Source organism: Mastacembelus armatus, chromosome 18 (genome assembly GCF_900324485.2).
Source record: "Mastacembelus armatus chromosome 18, fMasArm1.2, whole genome shotgun sequence".
NCBI classification, from domain to species: domain Eukaryota; kingdom Metazoa; phylum Chordata; class Actinopteri; order Synbranchiformes; family Mastacembelidae; genus Mastacembelus; species Mastacembelus armatus.
Window position 1 is genome coordinate 8,034,497 of NC_046650.1, and position 24,050 is coordinate 8,058,546.

The window sequence follows — 24,050 nt, forward strand, 5'->3', positions numbered from 1 at the left end:
AACAAGTAGTATGAAGTATTTGAGAAAATAAAATCAGTCATCCTAATTAGAACACAAACATTCTCCAGCAATGGCCTAAAAGAAATGGAGAGAATGCTTCCCTCTGCAGCATTTTAGATATCTATAACAGACTTTTCCTAGTCTGGGTATTAACCACATCCACAATAATATTCTTAAAAGTACAAATTGTATTTTAACAAATCTGGAACTTTGATTTCTGATTAAAGCTTTTTAATTCCTGTTACAGGGAATAGTGGGGTTCAATGAAATGTTTAAGCGACGTGCTATTTGACATGTACCATTATAGTCCTGTGTATTATTACAGTCGGTCGGCAGGGGGCAGCACTCACAGTGAGCGATGCACTGGAGCACCGGAAAACTAAAACGAAGAAGACGGCAAAGGGGAAGCTATCTGTTAGCGAGACGAGCTAAGACGCAATCTGGAAGAAAAAAAGTCAACTTGGTTTGAGGTAAACTTTATACGACATTGTGTAGTTCTACAAACATTAATATAGTAACCATGTCTGATAGCACGTTGTTTAGCCTTTGAGTGGACATAGAGACGAGCCAAAAAAAGGTTTATGGTTATTAACTGTTTTGCTAACTGTTTGGGATCTAAGCTGTGCGTATTAGCAAGTGAATCAATACAGAGAGCTTTTCTGATGCTAGTTTTAATACCTGTAATGTTACACGTCTTGGTGTACGTGCCAATGTGCCTCTACATCATTTGTTCTTCCGTCGTTTCTTGCCTTCAGTCGAGACAAATCTCAGATGGGGTGCCAGATACAGATACAGACAGTATGTAGATACTGTGGTAAACCTTTGGCTTATAATAATGATATTTTATTAAATTATTAGTCTATTTATTTCTAGCTATTGTTGCAGTTCCCTAAGGCTGCCACTAGATGTCGCTAAAGAGCCACTTTTAACACTTCGTCACCAATAGGTGAGCTCTGTTCTGAAGCACTAAATATGCTCATTTTTTTGTGTGATACTCCCCCAGCAACAGACCGAGGTCACCTAAGCTGAACCTGGATGCTTCAGTGAAATTTCCCCTTCTCTGATCTGGGACTGTCTTTTAAGGTATGTGGCTAAAGATCATGTCCAAACTCAATGAATAGAATAATGTTGTTCTGGCAAAAGTAAATGATTAGAGCCGTTTATCAGCTGTACTGTACTGTTATAGTTTTACCTATTTGATGCTTACATGTTAACTTTTAGCAAAAAAAAGTCTTTAAAGGACCATACTGTACCTTAGCATGTTTTCTATAAATTATGTGCATTTAACCACCTTAGCTAAGCAGTTATTTTTTATGTGAAGGTGTCTTTCTGCTATTTCAGGCATCCATAAGTGTAGATTGTCACATCCATGTGACAGACTTTAAGTGAAGTTATGTTTAAGGTGCCAGATCACAATGATAGAGACACTGAGTTATTTAATGTAGGCTTTGTTTAATTCAAACAAGTTTCAGGACTTGATTATTTAATTCTTGAAATAAATGGCTGCATTAAACAATATAAAAAATAGACTCAAAAATGTAAAACTTGCTTTTGAAAAAGGTCAGCAAAGATGTTAAATGATTTGTAATTAATTAGATAAAACTTGCAAGCACAATATTCACTATGTACTGTGACTGCAGAAAATATCTACACCCCTTCACTTTTTGCACACTTTGCACATACTCTGTTATAGATTTCATTTTTACAAAGGTAAATCTCTACGTGCTTTGAATTAGGGGCTGTTTATCTTTTATTGAACACCTCTTGAAGCCACCATAAAGTTTTTGTAGCTGACTAAATCAAGGATTTAGCCTGACCAGTTAGTTTCAGTAAACAAGTGTAATTCAGTTTATTTTTTGTGTTTTTCTGTTTATTCTTATTTGCAGAAGCTGAAATGAGGATTGTAATCCTGCACAGGAAAGCCAGCAGTCACTGTGAGTATTCTCATTTGTGGCCAAACACTGGTGATTTGACATCATATCAGTATTCTTATGCAGTCTAAAGAGAAAACCCGTTAGGGCCTACATTAGTGAATGCCACTTTTTCCATAGAATTTAGCTCCAACATTCAACTATCATACAGGGAGAAATCAAAAAGTAATGGATGAATCAGATTCATTTAATGGGGAAAAGACAATATATAGAAAAATGTACACACAAGATGCTGTACACACAATCAACCAGGTTGTCAAAATAACAGATGGTGATGACAGCGTTTGCTCTTCAGTGTGAAAATGAATTGAGGAAATCTGGCAATGTGTGCACACGCTATAGGGAATCTCAGGAGTTTAACTCTACTCAGTCAGACATGGATTTAGGATTATCAAATTTTTCTTCTTTCAAAACTAAACCAAAAACATCACAAAGGATTTGAGACATATGAGGGAATACTGTAAAGTTTTGACAAAATCAAGAATCTTGTTCTGTAGTTACCAACTTGTTTACCACTGTCTTGATTTGACTGTTGGATATTTGCACAGATGGTACTCTATGTTAAATTACAATTGGAAAAATTATGGTTTGCAAATTCTCTTTTTCCCCAGGTCTGTCTTCACCTTCAACCCTGCCATCTCAACTGTGGTCCCTAACCTGAAAACAACAAAAACACACAACAGGAATACAGGTCTGGAATCTGACAGGTCAGACAAAGTGCTATTTCCACTGCTATCTTTTATGCCTCCTATTTTTTTTCCACGTCTGTCCCATGAAAACACGCCATGCCACTTACATTGCTCATATTGGCTGTTAGGGTAAGTGATCCTTTCTTAGCGCAATGCAAATGTCAGAGACTGGGAACAAAATCCTATCCTTATTCTGTGCAAAACTCTGTTCTAATGTTTTGCCAGGCCTGATATGATTTCCACCTAAACTTTTCAGTGTGTCTGGCAGAACAGAATACAGATTTTGAAACTGCTCTAGAAGGATATCACTTCACAGCCAGTATGAATAGCAGGATTGTTCAGGGACCAGGAACATTTTCAATGCAGTTATGGGCATGTGAGTGCTGTTTGAAGACAGACCTGAAAAAATGAGAACCTATCCTTTCAGGTTAGGTTTGGGATATTTCAAATTATCTTAAAACAATAGTGGTGTGTCATTATGTAATTAAGAATAGCCCTTTTCCAACTCCACAGTGACCTGGAGGCATTTAACTTGGAGCTAGACTGTGTTGTAAAAAATTAGGACCGAATACACATTTCGTGTTCTTGTGCAAAACGTGTTGCAAACTTTAGTAAAGTTTTTTTTTTTTTTTTTTTTACTGCGCTGTTGTGTACTGGGTGAAAAGCCTCAGGGCTGCTGTGGAGAGAAGGAAAAGTTATGACTAAGACCTATTCTTACGTACATAATGACACATCAATATTGTTTGAAGGTCAGCTTGAAAAATCCTGAACCTGACCCGTACTTTACGACAGGGGTAGACTGAACCCCTGATTCTTTGTTGAGTGGTCCCAATGACAAAGCAAGGCAAGCGTAATCTTTGACACAAGTCACTCTTTGAACCTAAAGCAAAGAGCTACTGCTGTTAAAGGGTCAAAAATTCAAGTTCACACAGATTCAGCTCTTTTGTGTCTAAGGAGTCATGTCAAACTAAATTTTTGGAAGAGAAGCAAATCTGAGCCATGTCTGTGGTCAGTTTCCCCAAAAATGTCCACATTCAGAATGAGGACAGTAAGCAAAACAGTGAAGCAGTCTCTTTTGGCTCCATGAGTCCATCCTCTTTGACAGAGTTAGGGCAGGTGAGTCTTCAGTTCAAAATAACCAGTGAAACCAATGTGAGGATGCTGGAGCACTTAGTTAACCCATCACCATATTGGCTCTAATGTGGCACCCTAGCCAACCATGCTAATGCAGAGTTCAGGTGAGGGGAATATGTCCTTCAGGACAGGATAAAAAACCAAAACCAGTGTCCTCTGCTGTTTTGGTTTTACAAATTTAACATCAGTGCATCACCCTTTGCCACTTCAGCCCTGAAAGTTAATCAGGCATGTCGATGCAGAGTTTGGGAGGCGGAACAAAGTACTTCCCAGGACTCTGTGTGATCACCACGCCAGTCTTCTTGTGGAACATGGGGGCAATCTTTGGTGGTGGCTCAGGGGCAGGCAGATCTTCTGCTGCTTCAGGGTCTTCACTTCGCTGGAGGTCATAGGAGACATTACCGTACTCTCGCAGGAAGGGGAGGAGCTCCAACAGGAAGTGACAGAAGTCCTTACGAATGCCAAACCACCCTACAGAAACATCAGGACAGAGTGACACTTAACAGTGCAGCAAAAACTTTCTTTTGCACAAAGATTAGTGATGTCATATTTAAAGTGGTCACTGAGTGGTTCTTGTGAGCTGAAGTACTGAGAAGTAGCTTAGCATGTACAGTTGTAAAACACCATCCTAAGGGAAAGTGGTACTCTTAAGTATCAGCAGTGTTGGACTTAACAGACGAGAATAGCAGTAAACATGAAGCGGAGACATTCAGTAGCGTACAGCACATTACTGGCTTTAAATACTCACAGTGGTTTCCTCCCTTCTGTCCAAAGGTGGTGGCCATGAGCGTGAGCAGAGAGAGCCAGAGAGGGACGAACACACACACGTAACTCAGGCTGTTATGGCCATCCAGCTTGTGAACCAGAAGGATCTACGGGGACACATTCAAGTTAAAGGCTGGGAATGGAAAAGCATATGCATTATATGAATGAGTGGTTTATGTTCATTATAAGGATGCCAAAAACAAAAGAGGATTTTGTAGCTGCAAAAATATGTAAAATATTCAGTTTCAGCTACTGACAGTTTTACAGTTCGCTTTCACTTTGTCCCACAATTACCTGGAGTTTTTAACATTGTTCCTGTTTTGTTTCATAGGAGGTTCATGTGTTAAGGACTGTATGAAAACAGTAAATAAATAAACATCTTGAAAGTTTAAGAAAATGTTTGCGTTTTAGAATATACCAAAACTAATTGTTTTCTACAAAGTTGGCTTGCATGGATATCAATAGTTTCATGAGAAAGATTTTAATAAAATTTTGTGTTTTAATGTTGTAGCTTTAACATTGCAACAGAGTAGAGAATAAAGAATATTTGTAGTTGAAACTTACTTCAAAGGTAAGAAGCGGTACAACAATGGTCATCCAGCTGATTGCCATGGTGATGTGAGTTCGGCGTTGCTCGGCGATGATATCGATGGAGCGGAGGAAGAGGACGGACCAGATGATGTAGTAAAGGACAACAAGGCACAGGAAAGACATCAGGATCCACAGTGGGACACACACCACCTTTAGACCACACAAACAAGGTTGTCAGCAAACCAGATGAACCCAAGAACAACACCTTGGATTTTAACATGGTTGAAGAATAACAGGTACTGTTTAGGTATGATGAATATACATTACACGAGAAATTACAGTATATGAAAAACAGTAAGTAGTTCATTTCTGATCAATTTTGTGTCAGTGTCTCACCAGCCATGGCCAGTTAATGATCCTGTCCAGCTTCAGAGCGATGAAGATGAACTGGAGAATATTAACTGAACACAGGACCTCCAGCTAAGGAGAAAAAGGGAGGGATGGTCAGAACAGGCATTCAACATTGTACTTATCTAGGATAATAATGAGTTGCTATTATTAGTTTCTCACTCAAAAGACAGTGTTTGTTGTGCCTATTAATGTAGTGACACAAGTGATCCAAGTAAATATCCTTGCCAGCACAGAAAAATGCTTGTAAACAAAAAATAATCATGTATTAACTGTTTACCTGTACAGGGACTGCATATGTACAGAGTGCTAATATGAACAGTGCTCGTTTCTGAACCATTTCCTAACCAACAATATAGTGACAGTTACAAGTGTTTTGGTTTAGGTTTGATTTGATTTCCTACTCTGGTTGCAATGTACTTGTCTTATTAGATGTCTTACCTCAAGGGAGCGGTCGTGTCTAAACCCCCAGACACAAGCTGCTACCGAAACAGGCGACACGAAGAAGAGAGGCATGAAGACGAGAAGCCAGAAGTAGTTTCCTCTTGCCACACGGTCACACACTAACACCTCAAACATCAGCAACAGCACATGGAGCCCCACTGCAATCAGCATGGCTTTGAACTCCACACATGTTTCCCCTTCAGCTCTAACAGGGTATGCAGAAATCAAGATGTCAAGATCCAAATGTTCTGTATTGACAATAATGATTATAATAATCAGAATTTCTATATATCAATGGGATCTATTACAGTTTAGTCTTGTTAACATGTGCTAAAAGTTTACTAGTTAATACTTCCCTAATCACTGGTATTGTAATAATATATACAGTCATTGACTATACAGTACATATACTCATGTGAGTAAAGGGTTTTATGTGCTGGATGCTTGCAGCTGAAAAACAGGAGGCCTGGCTTTACCAGATGAAACGTTACCTGTACTGAGGGTTGTGAGCCCAGACCCCAGTGCCCACAGAGGCCCCAATGATAACCAGCAGCTTCCACAGCCATATGGGGGTGAATACAGCCCAGTAGCTCCAGTGGATGACTCCATCCAGCCTCAGAGACAACAAGACGGAGAATAGCAGCAGACAGGAGTAGATCAGGAACTTACTGCAACAGGAGAGAAACATTTCTGATAAATGAGACAGATATGAATTACACAATAAACAGCAATACTAAATCAAGTCAATAGATTATTCTCAGACTGGTCTGACAGAGTAGCATCTAATATTACTGAACTACTATAAATTATTAGCGCAACTAACTTCTAATCGATTACACGAGAAAAAAAATCGACAGAAGACCCGATAATAAAAAATAACTGTTAGCTTAAACCCCGGTGAAGTTAGCACTTTGCTGTGACGAGCTAACGCTAACCCCTAATGTTATTTAAGCTAGCATGTTAGCCAGGCCTTGTTTGGCCACATACCTTCATTTAGTTACAAATAACGTTAGTGTATTTACAGGCACCTTATAGTTTAACTTGTTAGACTGCTATTAGTAAGTGTACCCTATTTCACTCGTATAAAATACACGTTTTTAACAGGAGCGTTACCCAGTCAAACATGGACAGTTAGCCAGAGTGCTAAGTTGTGGCTAGCTAACGTTAACGTTACCTGGGGTTGAAGTCCTGAAAGAGTCCTCTCAGATTCATGGTGTAACGTTACTGAGAGGTTGGCTAGAAAACCTGTGACTCCCGTGCTGTTGAATGGCCACCGCTTACAACCTGTATGCTACACATAGTAATGTCCGTGGCAGTTCACGTTTTTACGCTCAGTTTCATTAGAAGCCATTTGTAAGATTGTTTTCCTTTTTTTCTTCACTCAAAGGCCCTCTGAAGTCACGTGACCACACGAGGAAAGTCGAACATTTCCGAGAGTTACACTGGATCTGAGCAATAAAAAGACTAATAAAATAAAATGAAATCAACTTTATTCATCCCCAAAGGGATATTCTGGTATTTTCTTTCTTTCCTTTCCAGAAACTAAGGCACAATTTTCACCACATACAATACTATACAATACAATGCATTTTTCTTTAGTTTTTTTGTAGCATTTGTTTCTGTAGCATTTATGTTTACTGTTTGATCTTTTGTAGCATTTGTATTTGTCTGTTTGCACTGGAGTACCCCCCCCCCGTACCTAAACAAATTCCTTGTGTGTGTGTATGTGCACACACTTGGCAATAAAGCTCATTCTGAGGCAAAATTTTCACCACGTACTTTACGACAGCATAATTTTCACCACATACTATACAAATGCAACATTTTCACCACATACTATACTAAGGCAAAATTTTCACCACAAATTGTACTAAGGTATAATTTTCACCACATACTATACAAAGGCAACATTTTCACCACATACTATACTAAGGCATAATTTTCAACACATACTATACTAAGGCATAATTTTCACCACACATTTTACTAAGGCATCATTTTCACCACATACTATACAAAGGCAACATTTTCAAAACATACTATACTAAGGCAAAATATTTACCACGTACTCTATGACAGCAACATTTTCACCACATACTATACAAAGGCAACATTTTCACCACATACTATTCTAAGGCATAATTTTCAAAACATACTATACTAAGGCATAATTTTCAACACATACTATACTAAGGCATAATTTTCACCACAAATTTTACTAAGGCATCATTTTCACAAAATACTATACTAAGGCAAAATTTTTACCACGTACTATATGACATCATAATTTTCACCACAAATTGTACTAAGGTATAATTTTCACCACACATTTTACTAAGGTATAATTTTCACCACATAGTATACAAACGCAACATTTTCACCACATACTATACTAAGGTATAATTTTCATCATATTCTATACTAAGTCATAATTTTCACCATGCACTATACTAAGGCATAATTATCACCACAAATTTTACTAAGGTATAATTTTCACCACATACTATACTAAGGCATAATTTTCAAAACATACTATACTAAGGCATAATTTTCACCACATACTATACAAAGGCAACATTTTCACAACATACTATACTAAGGCATAATTTTCACCACAAATTTTACTAAGGTATAATTTTCACCACATACTACAAAGGTATAATTTTCACCAAATACTATACTAAGGCATCATTTTCACCACATACTATACAAAGGCAACATTTTCAAAACATACTATACTAAGGCAAAATATTTACCACGTACTCTATGACAGCAACATTTTCACCACATACTATACAAAGGCAACATTTTCACCACATACTATTCTAAGGCATAATTTTCAAAACATACTATACTAAGGCATAATTTTCAACACATACTATACTAAGGCATAATTTTCACCACAAATTTTACTAAGGCATCATTTTCACAAAATACTATACTAAGGCAAAATTTTTACCACGTACTATATGACATCATAATTTTCACCACAAATTGTACTAAGGTATAATTTTCAAAACATACTATACTAAGGCATAATTTTCACCACATACTATACAAAGGCAACATTTTCACAACATACTATACTAAGGCATAATTTTCACCACAAATTTTACTAAGGTATAATTTTCACCACATACTACAAAGGTATAATTTTCACCAAATACTATACTAAGGCATCATTTTCACCACATACTATACAAAGGCAACATTTTCAAAACATACTATACTAAGGCAAAATATTTACCACGTACTCTATGACAGCAACATTTTCACCACATACTATACAAAGGCAACATTTTCACCACATACTATTCTAAGGCATAATTTTCAAAACATACTATACTAAGGCATAATTTTCAACACATACTATACTAAGGCATAATTTTCACCACAAATTTTACTAAGGCATCATTTTCACAAAATACTATACTAAGGCAAAATTTTTACCACGTACTATATGACATCATAATTTTCACCACAAATTGTACTAAGGTATAATTTTCACCACACATTTTACTAAGGTATAATTTTCACCACATAGTATACAAACGCAACATTTTCACCACATACTATACTAAGGTATAATTTTCATCATATTCTATACTAAGTCATAATTTTCACCATGCACTATACTAAGGCATAATTATCACCACAAATTTTACTAAGGTATAATTTTCACCACATACTATACTAAGGCATAATTTTCAAAACATACTATACTAAGGCATAATTTTCACCACAAATTTTACTAAGGTATAATTTTCACCACATACTACAAAGGTATAATTTTCACCAAATACTATACTAAGGCATCATTTTCACCACATACTATACAAAGGCAACATTTTCAAAACATACTATACTAAGGCAAAATATTTACCACGTACTCTATGACAGCAACATTTTCACCACATACTATACAAAGGCAACATTTTCACCACATACTATTCTAAGGCATAATTTTCAAAACATACTATACTAAGGCATAATTTTCAACACATACTATACTAAGGCATAATTTTCACCACAAATTTTACTAAGGCATCATTTTCACAAAATACTATACTAAGGCAAAATTTTTACCACGTACTATATGACATCATAATTTTCACCACAAATTGTACTAAGGTATAATTTTCACCACACATTTTACTAAGGCATAATTATCAGCACAAATTTTACTGAGGTATAATTTTCACCACATACTATACTAAGGCATAATTTTCAAAACATACTATACTAAGGCATAATTTTCACCACATACTATACTAAGGCATAATTTTCAACACATACTATACTACAGCATCCTTTTCACAACATACTATACTAAGGCATAATTTTCAACACATACTATACTACAGCATCCTTTTCACCACATACTATACAAAGGCAACATTTTCACAACATACTATACTAAGGCATCATTTTCACAAAATACTATGCAAAGGCATCCTTTTCACCACATACTAAGGTATAATTTTCATCATATTCTATACTAAGTCATAATTTTCACCACATACTATACTACAGGATAATTTTCACCAGAAATTTTACTAAGGTATAATTTTCACCACATACTATACAAAGGCAACATTTTCACCACATACTAAGGTATAATTTTCATCATATTCTATACTAAGTCATAATTTTCACCACATACTATACTAAGGCATAATTCTCACCACACATTTTACTAAGGTATAATTTTCACCACATAGTATACAAACGCAACATTTTCACCACATACTATACTAAGGAATAATTTTCATCATATTCTATATTAAGTCATAATTTTCACCACATACTATACTAAGGCAAAATTTTTACCACATACAATACTACAGCAAAATTTTCACCACACAGAATACAAAGGCAACATTTTCACCACATACTATACTAAGGTATAATTTTCATCATATTCTATACTAAGTCATAATTTTCAACACAAATTTTACTAAGGTATAATTTTCACCACATAGTATACAACGGCAATATTTTCACGACATACTATACTAAAGCATCATTTTCACCATGCACTATACTAAGGCATAATTATCACCACAAATTTTACTAAGGTATAATTTTCACCACATACTATGCAAAGGCAAAATTTTCAACACATACTATACTAAGGCAAAATTTTTTACCACGTACTCTATGGCAGCAACATTTTCACCACATACTATACTAAGACATAATTTTCACCACAAATTTTACTAAGGTATAATTTTCACCACAAATTTTACTAAGGTATAATTTTCACCACATACTACAAAGGTATAATTTTCACCAAATACTATACTAAGGCAAAATTTTCACCACATACTATGCAAAGGCATCCTTTTCACCACATACTATACTAAGGCATCATTTTCACCACATACTATACAAAGGCAACATTTTCAAAACATACTATACTAAGGCAAAATATTTACCACGTACTCTATGACAGCAACATTTTCACCACATACTATACAAAGGCAACATTTTCACCACATACTATTCTAAGGCATAATTTTCAAAACATACTATACTAAGGCATAATTTTCAACACATACTATACTAAGGCATAATTTTCACCACAAATTTTACTAAGGCATCATTTTCACAAAATACTATACTAAGGCAAAATTTTTACCACGTACTATATGACATCATAATTTTCACCACAAATTGTACTAAGGTATAATTTTCACCACACATTTTACTAAGGCATAATTATCACCACAAATTTTACTAAGGTATAATTTTCACCACATACTACAAAGGTATAATTTTCACCACATACTATACTAAGGCAAAATTTTCACCACATACTATATACTACAGGATAATTTTCACCACAAATTTTACTAAGGTATAATTTTCACCACATACTATACAAAGACAACATTTTCACAACATACTATACTAAGGCATAATTTTCACCACAAATTTTACTAAGGTATAATTTTCACCACATACTACAAAGGTATAATTTTCACCAAATACTATACTAAGGCATAATTTTCACCACATACTATGCAAAGGCATCCTTTTCACCACATACTATACTAAGGCAAAATTCTCACCACACATTTTACTAAGGTATAATTTTCACCACATAGTATACAAACGCAACATTTTCACCACATACTATACTACAGCATCCTTTTCACCACACAGAATACAAAGGCAACATTTTCACCACATACTATACTAAGGCATAATTTTCACCACAAATTGTACTAAGGTATAATTTTCACCACTTACTACACAAAGGCAACATTTTCACCACATACTATACTAAGGCAACATTTTCAACACATACGATACTAAGGCATAATTTTCACCACAAATTGTACTAAGGTATAATTTTCACCACATACTATACAAAGGCAACATTTTCACCACATACTATACTAAGGCAAAATTTTTACCACGTACTATACGACAGCATAATTTTCACCACAGACTATACAAAGACAAAATTTTCACCACAAATTTTACTAAAGCATCATTTTCACCAGGCACTATACTAAGGCAAAATTTTCACCACAGACTATTCTAAGGCATAATTTTCAACATATACTATACTAAGGCATAATTTTCACCACATACTATACTAACGCATAATTTTCAACATATACTACACTAAGGCATAATTTTCAACACATATTATACAAAGGCAAAATTCTTACCACGTACTATACGACAGCATAATTTTCACCACATACTATATTAAGGCATAATTTTCACCACAAATTTTACTAAGGCATTTTCACCAAATAATATACTAAGGCAACATTTTCACCACATACTATACTAAGGCATAATTTTCACCACAAATTTTACTAAAGCATCATTTTCACCACATAGGCCTACTATATATTAAGGCAACATTTTCACCACATACTATACCAAGGCATAATTTTTACCATATTATACTTATACTCCAGCATACATATACTCCATAATACCTAAATGGAAGCTGTTGGTACAACCAAGAATTTTTTGGCCCATTCGCTGAATTTCCTGCTGCAGCTCGTCATTCTCCTGGCTGAGCGCCTCTTTCTGTCTGTTTGTGGCCCAGTACCTGTCGCACAAAGCTATGTTGTGTTCATACCTGTTCCAGAGCAGTCTGACCTGCTCCTTCATGTCTCTGTTCTCTTGGCTTAATCTCTCTGTTTCCCTGAACACCGTAACGAACTTTCCCTCCAAATCATCAGAGACTCTTTCCCTCAGCTCATCAAATTGTTCCTGCAGCACCTTATTTTCCTCTGTCATGAGTTCTCGTTTAGAGTTCAGCTCCTGCATGGCTGTCTCTTTATCCTTAAGAGCTTGAATCTTTACCCGCAGCAAACTGTTTCGGAAATTCAGCTTGCCACCAGCTTTTTTCTCGTCTTTACACCTGGCGTCGAAAGCTGTGTAATTTTTAACGTCCTCACTAAGCTGCCCCAGTGTATTTCTAAGAGCCCTATGTTCTGCTCTTGCAGCCGCCTCTAGTGCCTTCATTTCGGCATATGTTTCCTCCGAGCACCGGGGCCCCTGAAGCCGTTCCTGAAGCTTCTTCATTCCGATATGGGCCTCACGAAGGTGCTCGTTAATTAATTGTATGGTCTCGTCAGTGGATTCACTGGGTTCCCCCTGTTTACTGTTCCAGGGTCCACCAGAAGAAGAACCAGACTCTACACTACAACTCATTTTGCTGTTTTAAAGCTCCCGTGGTCAGTAACTAACGTTATACGCGCTGTCACACAGACCTATTATGTTCATTTTTAATGTAATATTTATTTTGCATAAACAGCTAAATATACTATAAATACAGCTAAAATACTGTACCAGCAACATCTCACCATAAGGCCCATTAGGGTCCGGAGCTTTCCATCATCTCACACTAAGTTCCTCAGGGAAGGAAGGGGGAGCAGGTGGACTGTCAACAGATTAAATATCAGATGTCAACCAGTAAGGCCAAGCTGAGAAAACCAAATGTGTCAATACATAGGAACTGCATATACACAGGATTATTACAGTTGGATATAGGTGCTCTCATACCTTCTGACCCCTGCTGTGTCCATTGGGTGGTCTATTTATGACTAACATCTAAATTCTGTTTCTTGTTGCTGCTTTTGTATCATTCTCAGTGCCCTAACAGGACATGGACCAGGACCGTGGTCTTAATGCCAGCTGTGATTGTTGTTCATTTAACCTTTTTTGGTGGCTGGAAACTGATGAGGAGCAGAAACAACAATGGTTGACATCCACAGGACAAAGGAGGCATTGGAGAGGACAGATTAAAATCTAACTGAAATAAATAAATAAATACACAAAGTTTAAAGTATCATATTCGTCTTTTCCTTAACAGTGTAACTCAGTTGTCTAAGTGCAGCATTTCTCTGGGGTTCTTCCATCTCTGTAAATCCCTGAGACAAAGACTACAACTATTGTTGACCTGCAGGAAAAAAATCTATGATGGTTAAAGTGAAAAAGTGACAGTTTACTCTGTTGAAAGTAATAGTCCTTAGTGAGATTACATCCATCAATACACAATTTTATTTCCACATTAGGATTTACTTCAAATGTGTCGTTACACAGAAAAGATCAATGGTGGCAAAACTACAACAAATAAAATCTACATTGTTTACAAGGATGTTAAGATAAAAATCAACATACAGTAAAACAAGGAACAATCATTAATCTGCTGCCATAATCCTACAGTTTATAAGCGCTGTGCCTATATATGATGTTTACAACAACATGGTAGATTTGAAAGTAACAAAGCTGCGTGCTTCCGGCAGGAATGTCATTATGAGATGAAATATTAAGCTTTCTCTCAAAAGGCACAGTCACAGGAGCTTTTCTCATCTGAATGCAAGCTGACGATGCAACATTCCTGCACAATATTAGTCAATCAACTCTCAGTGACCACAGCAAAACCGTTTCTAGTTAGGGTAGGATATTCATTCACTGATAAATGACAAATGCCAAATGCAGGTTTTTCTAAACAAAACAGCTTAGTGACAGCAAGGCTGCAAGATTTTAACAGAACATACAGAAAATAATACAAAATATATTTGATAAATAACACAAATGAGATTGGACAACAGAGAAAACTATGGAAATAAAAGATAGAAAACAGCAATATACAGCTTGTAACAGAGCATACCGTATGGGTGAATGGACGTTATACAAGGAATTGTGATTGGGTAACTGCATTACAAATGTCACTTTACTCCATTTTCAGTCATTGTATTTTTCTAAAGCAGCTTGAATTTTGATCTCAGTTTGAAGGGGATATTTTACATAATATTGAAACATCAACATATGTTTGTAATATGAGTGAGTGAATCAGGGGAAGACACATTTCATTCATCTCCAACTTGCTAGTTGTGTTTTAAGTGGTTTTAAAATTGAGAATGGGAGATTAGTTGTTTGATCCCTGCTTTTCAGAAATACATATTGGACTGTAAATAAACACAAATCTGAATTCCTGTTCTGTATAAACACAGTCAAGAGCAGAACTTCACTTGGTTACTACCTCCCTAGCCCACACTTCTTCATCACCCTCATCCCTGCCCTGCCTCAATGCACCAGCTCCAGCTGACTGGTGGAGAAAGGCAGGACCCCGCTGACGTAGTAGGCGATGCCTAAAGAGAGGAGGGCAATGACCACCAGCAGCAGCAGGACCCTCCAGAAGCCCAGGTCCTCCACAAACTCCTGCCAGGTGGTCCTGAAGCTGGACAGGACACCCTCACTGTTCTGCAGGTTGGGGTTGAGTAAGGAGTGGCTCTCCATCGCACTGGTACACACAGAGGAAAAAGTACCAACTAAGCTAGTGACTTTAGATGGAAAACTGAAAAAAGTGAAATAAATATAACCACTCTATTTCATGTATTCATTTTGAGGCCACTGAGGCTGCAGTCAGAGTGGAGAACGTTTGGAGAGCTTTGGGGTAGTTCGACAGGAGACACAGGAAACAGGGGTTAGTGTTTTGGGGGAATTTTAATTTCCTAACAATTTAATTTTATTTCTTTGTTTGACATTCAGATTTTAGGACATGTAGCTATAAATTCTGACACAGCAAGAGAGGGTGCATGCCTCATCACTGTCCTCAGACAAATCAAACAAAGGGCAGATACCTAACTCAACATCTTCCTACTGAACCTCATGTCACACAGAATGACACATTATCTGCCTCACTCTCCATTCATCTGTCTACTCTGTTTACCACTCTTTTCAGTCCTGACTTTTCTTAGCCCTCCCTCCTCTTACCAACCACCTCCACAGTCTGTCACCCTTGCTTACCTTTCACTATCAGCCATCTGCATGGTCTCCAGTTTAGAGTGAGGTCCTCTGTTAAAGCCTTTGACCTCCTGCTCCTCCAGTCCCTCCAGCAGACGAATGGCGTCTTTGTTGACACCACGTCTTTTCGCCAACACCAGTGGGGTTGATCCATTGTGGTTACTAAAATAAAGGACAAAATAGCACTGTTAAACTACAGAGTCAAGGTAAAGTAAATAATAGTAACCATACTGGTCTGACTATGGGATCCCCTCTTTTCTGCTTATGAACTTGTTTTCACTCATCATAAATGTATTTTCTCTGTGGCAGCAAAGCACCTACATGATTCTTCAGAAACCTGGGCTACAATTTCAGGGTTAAACTCTAAAAGACACTCTATAAATAATTATAAACAATTATCAATATAAAGGCCTCAAATGACCCATAATGCATAAGAATATACTGATCGTGCCTCCACTGAAAAAGAATGCATGTCATTGTGAACATTGTGAATTGTCTAATCCTCTTCAAGAAAAAAATGAATGCACAATTTTCTTGTGTGACATATTTACATTATACTTAGGTGACTGCATAAGGGTAAAGCAGTTGGCTATTTAAAAATGTAGTATCATTAGTTTTATTGCTTATTCATATTCCTATCACAAGACAAGCCATAAACTAAATAAATCCAAAACCTCCAACTCCAATTTTATCTGTGAACAACTTCACCTAGTGAAGTGGCATCAAAGAAAATATTGTATATAGACTGTATCAGAGCTACAGCAATGCTTGATATACAGTGGTGTGAAAAAGTGTTGGCCCCCTTCCTGATTTCTTATTTTGTTGCATGTTTGTCACACTTTAATGTTTCAGATCATCAAACAAATTTAACTATTAGTCAAAGACAACAAGTAAACACATCAACATAGTAAGTAAAAATAGTAAGTAAAGTAAAGTAAAAATATCAAAACAAAATCTGATACTATTTAGAAGTCAAAGAAGTTTAGTTTTGAATCTTTTTGGTATCTCTTTCAGACAAAATACAGTGGGTACGGAAAGTATTCAGACCCCTTTAAATTTTTCACTCTTTGTGTCATTGCAGCCATTTGCCAAAATCAAAAAAGTTCATTTTATTTCTCATTAATGTACACTCAGCACCCCATCTAGACAGAAAAAACCAGAAATGTAGAAATTTTTGCAAATTTATTAAAAAAGAAAAACTGAAATATCACATGGTCATAAGTATTCAGACCCTTTGCAGTGACACTCATATTTAACTCACATGCTGTCCATTTCTTCTGATCCTCCTTGAGATGGTTCTGCTCCTTCATTGGAGTCCAGCTGTGTTTAATTAAACTGATTGGACTTGATTAGGAAAGGCACACACCTGTCTATATAAGACCTTACAGCTCACAGTGCATGTCAGAGCAAATGAGAATCATGAGGTCGAAGGAACTGCCCAAGGAGCTCAGAGACAGAATTGTGGCAAGGCACAGATCTGGCCAAGGTTACAAAAGAATTTCTGCAGCACTCAAGGTTCCTAAAAGCACAGTGGCCTCCATAATCCTCAAATGGAAAAAGTTTGGGACGACCAGAACTCTTCCTAGACCTGGCCGTCCAGCCAAACTGAGCAATCGTGGGAGAGGAGCCTTGGTGAGAGAGGTAAAGAAGAACCCAAAGATCACTGTGGCTGAGCTCCAGAGATGCAGTAGGGAGATGGGAGAAAGTTCCACAAAGTCAACTATCACTGCAGCCCTCCACCAGTCGGGGCTTTATGGCAGAGTGGCCCGACGGAAGCCTCTCCTCAGTGCAAGACACATGAAAGCCTGCATAGAGTTTGCCAAAAAACACATGAAGGACTCCCAGACTATGAGAAATAAGATTCTCTGGTCTGATGAGACCAAGATTGAACTTTTTGGCGTTAACTCTAAGCGGTGTGTGTGGAGAAAACCAGGCACTGCTCATCACCTGCCCAATACAATCCCTACAGTGAAACATGGTGGTGGGAGCATCATGTTGTGGGGTGTTTTTCAGCTGCAGGGACAGGACGACTGGTTGCAATTGAAGGAAAGATGAATGCGGCCAAATACAGAGATATCCTGGAAGAAAACCTCTTCCAGAGTGCTCAGGACCTCAGACTGGGCCGAAGGTTCACCTTTCAACAGGACAATGACCCTAAGCACACAGCTAAAATAACAAAGGAGTGGCTTCGGAACAACTCTGTGACCGTTCTTGACTGGCCCAGCCAGAGCCCTGACCTAAACCCAATTGAGCATCTCTGGAGAGACCTGAAAATGGCTGTCCACCAACGTTCACCATCCAACCTGACAGAACTGGAGAGGATCTGCAAGGAAGAATGGCAGAGGATCCCCAAATCCAGGTGTGAAAAACTTGTTGCATCATTCCCAAGAAGACTCATGGCTGTACTAGCTCAAAAGGGTGCTTCTACTCAATACTGAGCACAGGGTCTGAATACTTATGACCATGTGATATTTCAGTTTTTCTTTTGTAATAAATTTGCAAAAATTTCTACATTTCTGTTTTTTTCTGTCAAGATGGGGTGCTGAGTGTACATTAATGAGAAATAAAATGAACTTTTTTGATTTTGGCAAATGGCTGCAATGACACAAAGAGTGAAAAATTTAAAGGGGTCTGAATACTTTCCGTACCCACTGTAAGTGTAGCTCATAAGTATACCTAGCTGTATAAATACAGGATCTTCAGATTTTGCTTTCCTATCACCATCAGCTGCAAAACATGAAAGTTCATACCAGATATCAATCTTCAGCCCGTTGGACACCAGGAACTGTATAGTATCCACATGCCCACACAGATGCAGTGCAGTATTTCCTTGATAATCCGTTGCCAACAGATCAGCCCCGAATTTGTGTAGGAGGCGGCATATGTCCACGTTCCCTCGGGCGGCTGCTAGGTGCAAGCCAGTGCGGCCCCGATTGTCACGGATGTTGGGGTCGCATCCTGTCTCCAGTAGCCTTTTGGCGAAGGGCAGGTCTCCATCAATGCAGGCCTGCAACAGAGGCACGTTGGTCTGCGACGAGTCGTTGATGAAGACATAGGACATGTCCGAGTGTGTATCAGAAAATTCCAGCGTACCTGCAAAGATGTTTGCAGAATTGTCAGTAAAGATTAGTAAACCTGAAAAACTGAATGTCTGAGACTTTTTGATAAATGAGACTAAACAAGACATTTGAAGACATTATGTTGAGCACTTTAGTAATTGATTAACCAAGAAAATAATTGGCAGGTTAATAAATAATCAAAATAGTTGTTTGTTGCAGCTATAATGAAATCATGAACAGGCTCAATAAACACACTAACATGTTTGGTATTGTCTGTAGCTGCACAAACAGAATCAGCAGGAAGGAAAATCAATCAGTGACTGGCAACATAGCCTGCGATATGAGGACATTAGTATTTTTAAGGACTAATTTTGATATGAAGCAGAGTCAAAACAAGGTGACTTGCTATCTGGCCAATAACAATAACACCCAGAGGAAAAAAAAAAAAAAAAGCTCAGACCAAGGTGCAAAATATATAAACCTAACTCAGCGATTTAGAACAAGATTATCTAGAGGTTGAGTCATGGCAACTGGACTTTCTGTTCTTTAAAGTTGAAACGTTTCACCACCCATCCAAGTGGCTTCATCAGTCAGAGAGGCTGGACTGGAACCTCCAAATTTATTTCCTCCAAGAAAAAAGTGATTGACTGATTAAAACAACTGGAAATGAAGAAAACCTTAGACAGAACCACGTACTACAGACTGTATCCAGGGGAAACCACCCTGCCTGTATGGGCTCCCTAAGATACACAAAGGAGTCCCTCTCAGCCCCATTGTCAGCAGCATATAACATTGCCAAACATCTTGCCACCATCTTAGCGCCACTGGTAGGCCACACAGACCACCACATCCGGAACACAGAGGAATTTGCCTCCAGAGTCAGACATCTGAAAGTGGAGAGAGATGAAACTATGGTGTCCTTTGACGTTACATCCCTCTTCACCAGCATCCCCACCACCTATGCTTTAACATCTGTTAGGAGGAGACTAAAAGAGGACAGCACCCCCTCTACCAGGAGCAGCCTCAACCCAGACCAAATCTGCCTGCTGTTGGAACTTTGCATCAACACCACATACTTCTCATACAGAGCTGAATTTTACAGACAAACATGGTTGCGCCATGGGCTCCCCTGTGTCACCCATCCTCGCCAATCTGTATATGGAAGAAGTAGAAAAGAAAGCTCTCAGCTCCTTCACAGGAACAGCACCAATCCATTGGTTCAGATATGTGGGTGACACCTGGGTAAAAATCAAAACACAGGAAGTTCAAGCCTTCACAGATCACATCAATGCAGTAGACGCAAACATCAAATTCACCAGAGAGGACACCAAAGAGAACAGGCTAGCCTTTTTGGACTGTGAGGTCATCATTGGCTCTGATGGGAACCTAGAGATAGAAGTATACAGGAAACCCACTCACATAGACCAATACCTTCTTTTTGACTCCCATCACCCACTGCAACACAAACTGGGAGTCATCAGGAGCAAATAACATCAATACCTCTGGAGAGGCCAAGAGAAAGGAGGACACTCACTTGAAGACAGCCCTCAGAACCTGTGGCTACCCCAAGTGGGCTTTCAACAAGGTAACATCCACATCGGGCAGAAAAACAAGAGACACAGCTGAGCCTCAAGATCCACAGAGAAAGAACCTGGTCATTCCATATGTAGCAGGGGTTTCTGAGAGGCTTAAACGGATTTTTGGGAAACATCACATACCGGTCCACTTCTAACCCACCAACACACTGAGACAGAGACTGGGTCACCCTAAAGACCAGATACTGAAACAAAAGAGGAGCAATGTGGTGTATGCTGTCCAGTGTAAGGAAGAATGCTCAGAACTCTACATTGGAGAAACCAAACAACCACTCAACAGGAGGATGGCCCAGCACAGGAGGAGCAGCTCCTCAGGACCACAGTCAGCTGTGCACCTCCATTTAGAGGAAACAGGACACTCTTTTGAAGACAGTGAGGTACACATTTTGGACAGGAAAGATAGATGGTTTGAAAGAAGAGTCAGATAAGCTATCTATGTCCAAGTGGAGAAACCCTCTCTCAACAGGGGTGGAGGACTCAGACATAATCCATCTTCAATTAGTGATGGGCAAATGATACCGAGGCTTCGGAGCTTGTGTCACTCTTCCTGAAGCGGAGTGATTCGAAACACTGTGTCGAGGCTTGTATCAAAACACCAGTATCACGTGACTGATGAACGTCATCACTGTTTCGCTTCGCGCTTCATTGCTTCAAAATGTTTCAAAGCTTTTCATTGGCTCATAGTCTTTCAGTGTGTGTCATTGGCTCATGGCATTTCATTGCATTCTGAGCCAATGACAGCTTGACAGGTTTGACAGATTTGAGTGGTTTGGTGCCATACCAGCTATATAAGATGCATCATTCTGCTTCAGGATTTGGAGAGTGAGAGTGAGAGTATTTTGGCGAGTTTCACGGCGAGTCCCACCAATAAGCGACGTTCTAAAGTTTGGGATCAGTTTGATTTCAAGAGGTCTGAACTTTTATTGCTATCATGGGATTGAAACAGTGCCAGTGCTTCATTCGTGCTCTTCAGAGTTTGCTATGGCTTCAGTTGTCCACCAGATGTCACCGTCATTGAAGTCTCGAAGCTTTGAATCTTTTTCGGCACAATTGTCAGGAAAGCCTCAGTGCTTCATGAGGCTTCACTTGCCCATCACTTATCTTCAATATACTAGGCTGCCCCAGCAAATTAAGGAACAAATCCAATGTTTCTCAGGAAGGACAGACTCTGAAGACAACTGAGAAAGAGCCCACCATTAGATCGTAACGAGTCTCACCTGAACTCACTCCTTTGGTCACCTAACAAGCCTATTCAGACCAGGTGTGAAGTGAAACCAACTCAGGGGCGTGGGTCTAACGACTCTCACCTGATTTGCTTAGCCCACTTAGTGAGCCTATTAAGCCAAGGGTTGAGTGAAACTAACCTGGGAAATAAATTTGGAGGTTCCTGTCCAGCCTCTGTGTGTAGGAACACAGGGTGTCGCTGGTCATGTGGATGTGCTGTAACGCATCAAGTAAAACTATGTGGCCATATGAATAGATCGAAAAACCATAATTTATTTATCCATCAGCATCCCGCTGACCACTGAAATCTATAACAGGATAAACTGAAGGCCTGTGAATTTCCCAAACCATTGTCTCTAACGTGATAATTAGCCTGTATGACATTTCTCACAGCAAACTTCACCTGTTAAAACATGAAGCTACAGCCTGGAGTCGACACAACACACACAACGCTAACTTGCTACTGATTCTAGCACCTAAGAAGCTAGCGCAGCTAATGCTAATGCTAGCCACAAGCGTCCTGCAGATTAGCGTGTGATTTAACAACCGCAGGAAGGTGCGCATAAAATATCTCTTGACTTAGACAATTATATTACCCACCTGTTAATGTGTCCCAAAGCAGACGAAAAAAAATACACGTCGCTTTCCACAACAGTGCTGCTGCTGTTGTTTTTGTGATATGTCTGTCTGCTTTTTCCGCTGTTCTTCTTCTTTGCTTAATGGTCGGTGGTAAACAAACGTCCAGGTGTTGCAGTGCCCCCTACTGGACCGGAGTGTGGATAATTCTTTTGTCTTCAATTCAAAAACTGGTTAACACACTTTTTGGAGTTTTCCCTCAAAATATCTGTTATGAACGATTTCTTCTTTGAATTAGGTTTTTTTCTTTGGCCTTCATATTTCTGACATTGTATGCCTATTATGGTGTGCTCTAATGACTCTTCCTGAACACAATATTTACATTTTTTTAATTATTACACCCAAATTATTTACTGCATCACTCCGTTTCTCTGATTAGAAAAGCTCCACCCAGTAGAAAATTCAAGTCAATATAAAGTCAAGTCAAGTCAATATAATTGAAAAATAGTAAATAAAAAGGTGTAGAATATTTTATTACTACTGGCTATTATTGTGCCATGATTATGTATTCCATTAAGTATTCCAGACAATTCCGTACTTTTTACAAAAAAGTCAAAATCTCTAACTTACTAACTCAATATATTTTTTTGTCTTTATTCATTGAGTATTCATTGACTTTATACTAAGTACAGCAGAACAAAACATACTGTATTGTATGTTGGAGGTCACATGTAAAAATATTAGGAACACACGCTACTGATTTTACCGGATCAGTTGTAAAGGACACATACAGAGCTGAGTCTTAGAAACTGTAATTCCTAATTTCTCGGTTAGTTTTGAAAATTTATTTTAAAGTGTGAGCACAGAAAAATACACGGTAACAGACATGTTATTACCATTATTTGTTGCAAATCCTCTTTGAGGAAAAACAGTTTCTTTCCTGTCACTTATGTTACTGTATAATACTTGGTTGTGAACAATGGGGTACGGTCCACACAGACAATAAAATAGTTATGTCCTGTTAAAAATCATAACTGGTGAATATACTTCCATGTAAAAATTTTTTTCTCCATAATATTTAATGTACACATCATTATCTTACCATTCCTTTCCAGCTCAGTAAATAATACCAGGGGATATTATCACAACGTAAGGAAAATAATTACAATTTAGATTACAAATCAACAAAGGCAGACAAAAAAGAAGAAGAAAATAAAACAAAAATAGAAGTACAATGTGACACAGCAATGACACCAGGGTTACCTCCAGAGAGACAGAGCTATGTGCTAAACACAGTGGTCATAGTGGTTAAAAGTCACCAAAGAACTTTGAGCTTTCACTGTCCAAGGAGAATATCAAAGGAGAAAGGACTGATTATCAATTTTCACCCAGTTCAGAACTTAAATTTAC

At 38.1% G+C, this 24,050-nt stretch overlaps 2 protein-coding genes and 1 long non-coding RNA gene across 3 annotated transcripts; 1 reads left to right on the plus strand and 2 right to left on the minus strand.

Annotated features, from left to right (window-relative positions):
* Positions 1 to 354: 354 nt before the first annotated feature.
* LOC113125242 (uncharacterized) lies at positions 355 to 4,665 on the plus strand. The gene is made up of 5 exons (XR_003295132.1): positions 355 to 470; positions 1,004 to 1,083; positions 1,887 to 1,934; positions 2,543 to 2,638; positions 4,529 to 4,665. It is a non-coding gene; the product is annotated as an uncharacterized LOC113125242 (long non-coding RNA).
* Positions 2,098 to 7,291, minus strand: tmem185 (transmembrane protein 185). The gene is made up of 7 exons (XM_026298583.2): positions 7,077 to 7,291; positions 6,394 to 6,570; positions 5,900 to 6,107; positions 5,447 to 5,530; positions 5,084 to 5,260; positions 4,503 to 4,626; positions 2,098 to 4,225 (listed from the first exon to the last, which is right to left on the minus strand). The coding sequence occupies exons 1-7, from the start codon at positions 7,112 to 7,114 to the stop codon at positions 3,975 to 3,977; spliced, it is 1,059 nt and encodes a 352-aa protein (XP_026154368.1). The 5' UTR covers positions 7,115 to 7,291; the 3' UTR covers positions 2,098 to 3,974.
* A 7,118-nt stretch (positions 7,292 to 14,409) lies between these two features.
* LOC113125740 (ankyrin repeat domain-containing protein 46) lies at positions 14,410 to 22,785 on the minus strand. The gene is made up of 4 exons (XM_026299404.1): positions 22,665 to 22,785; positions 18,937 to 19,279; positions 16,190 to 16,348; positions 14,410 to 15,683 (listed from the first exon to the last, which is right to left on the minus strand). Exons 2-4 carry the CDS (start codon positions 19,245 to 19,247, stop codon positions 15,467 to 15,469), a joined length of 687 nt encoding a protein of 228 aa, XP_026155189.1. The 5' UTR covers positions 19,248 to 19,279; positions 22,665 to 22,785; the 3' UTR covers positions 14,410 to 15,466.
* Positions 22,786 to 24,050: the final 1,265 nt, after the last annotated feature.

Bases quoted from the DNA above. Each gene is read 5' to 3' on its own strand.
- tmem185 (XM_026298583.2), bottom strand. From the start codon at position 7,114: ATGAATCTGAGAGGACTCTTTCAGGACTTCAACCCCAG. The intron at 6,571-7,076 runs GTAACGTTAACG...CTCCTGTTGCAG, and splicing joins TTTCAGGACTTCAACCCCAG to TAAGTTCCTGATCTACTCCT. The intron at 4,226-4,502 runs GTGAGTATTTAA...ATGTTTCTGTAG, and splicing joins ACAGAAGGGAGGAAACCACT to GGTGGTTTGGCATTCGTAAG.
- LOC113125740 (XM_026299404.1), bottom strand. From the start codon at position 19,247: ATGTCCTATGTCTTCATCAACGACTCGTCGCAGACCAACGTGCCTCTG. The intron at 16,349-18,936 runs GTATGAACTTTC...CCTTTATTTTAG, and splicing joins GGGCTGAAGATTGATATCTG to TAACCACAATGGATCAACCC. The intron at 15,684-16,189 runs GTAAGCAAGGGT...TGTGTGTACCAG, and splicing joins CAGATGGCTGATAGTGAAAG to TGCGATGGAGAGCCACTCCT.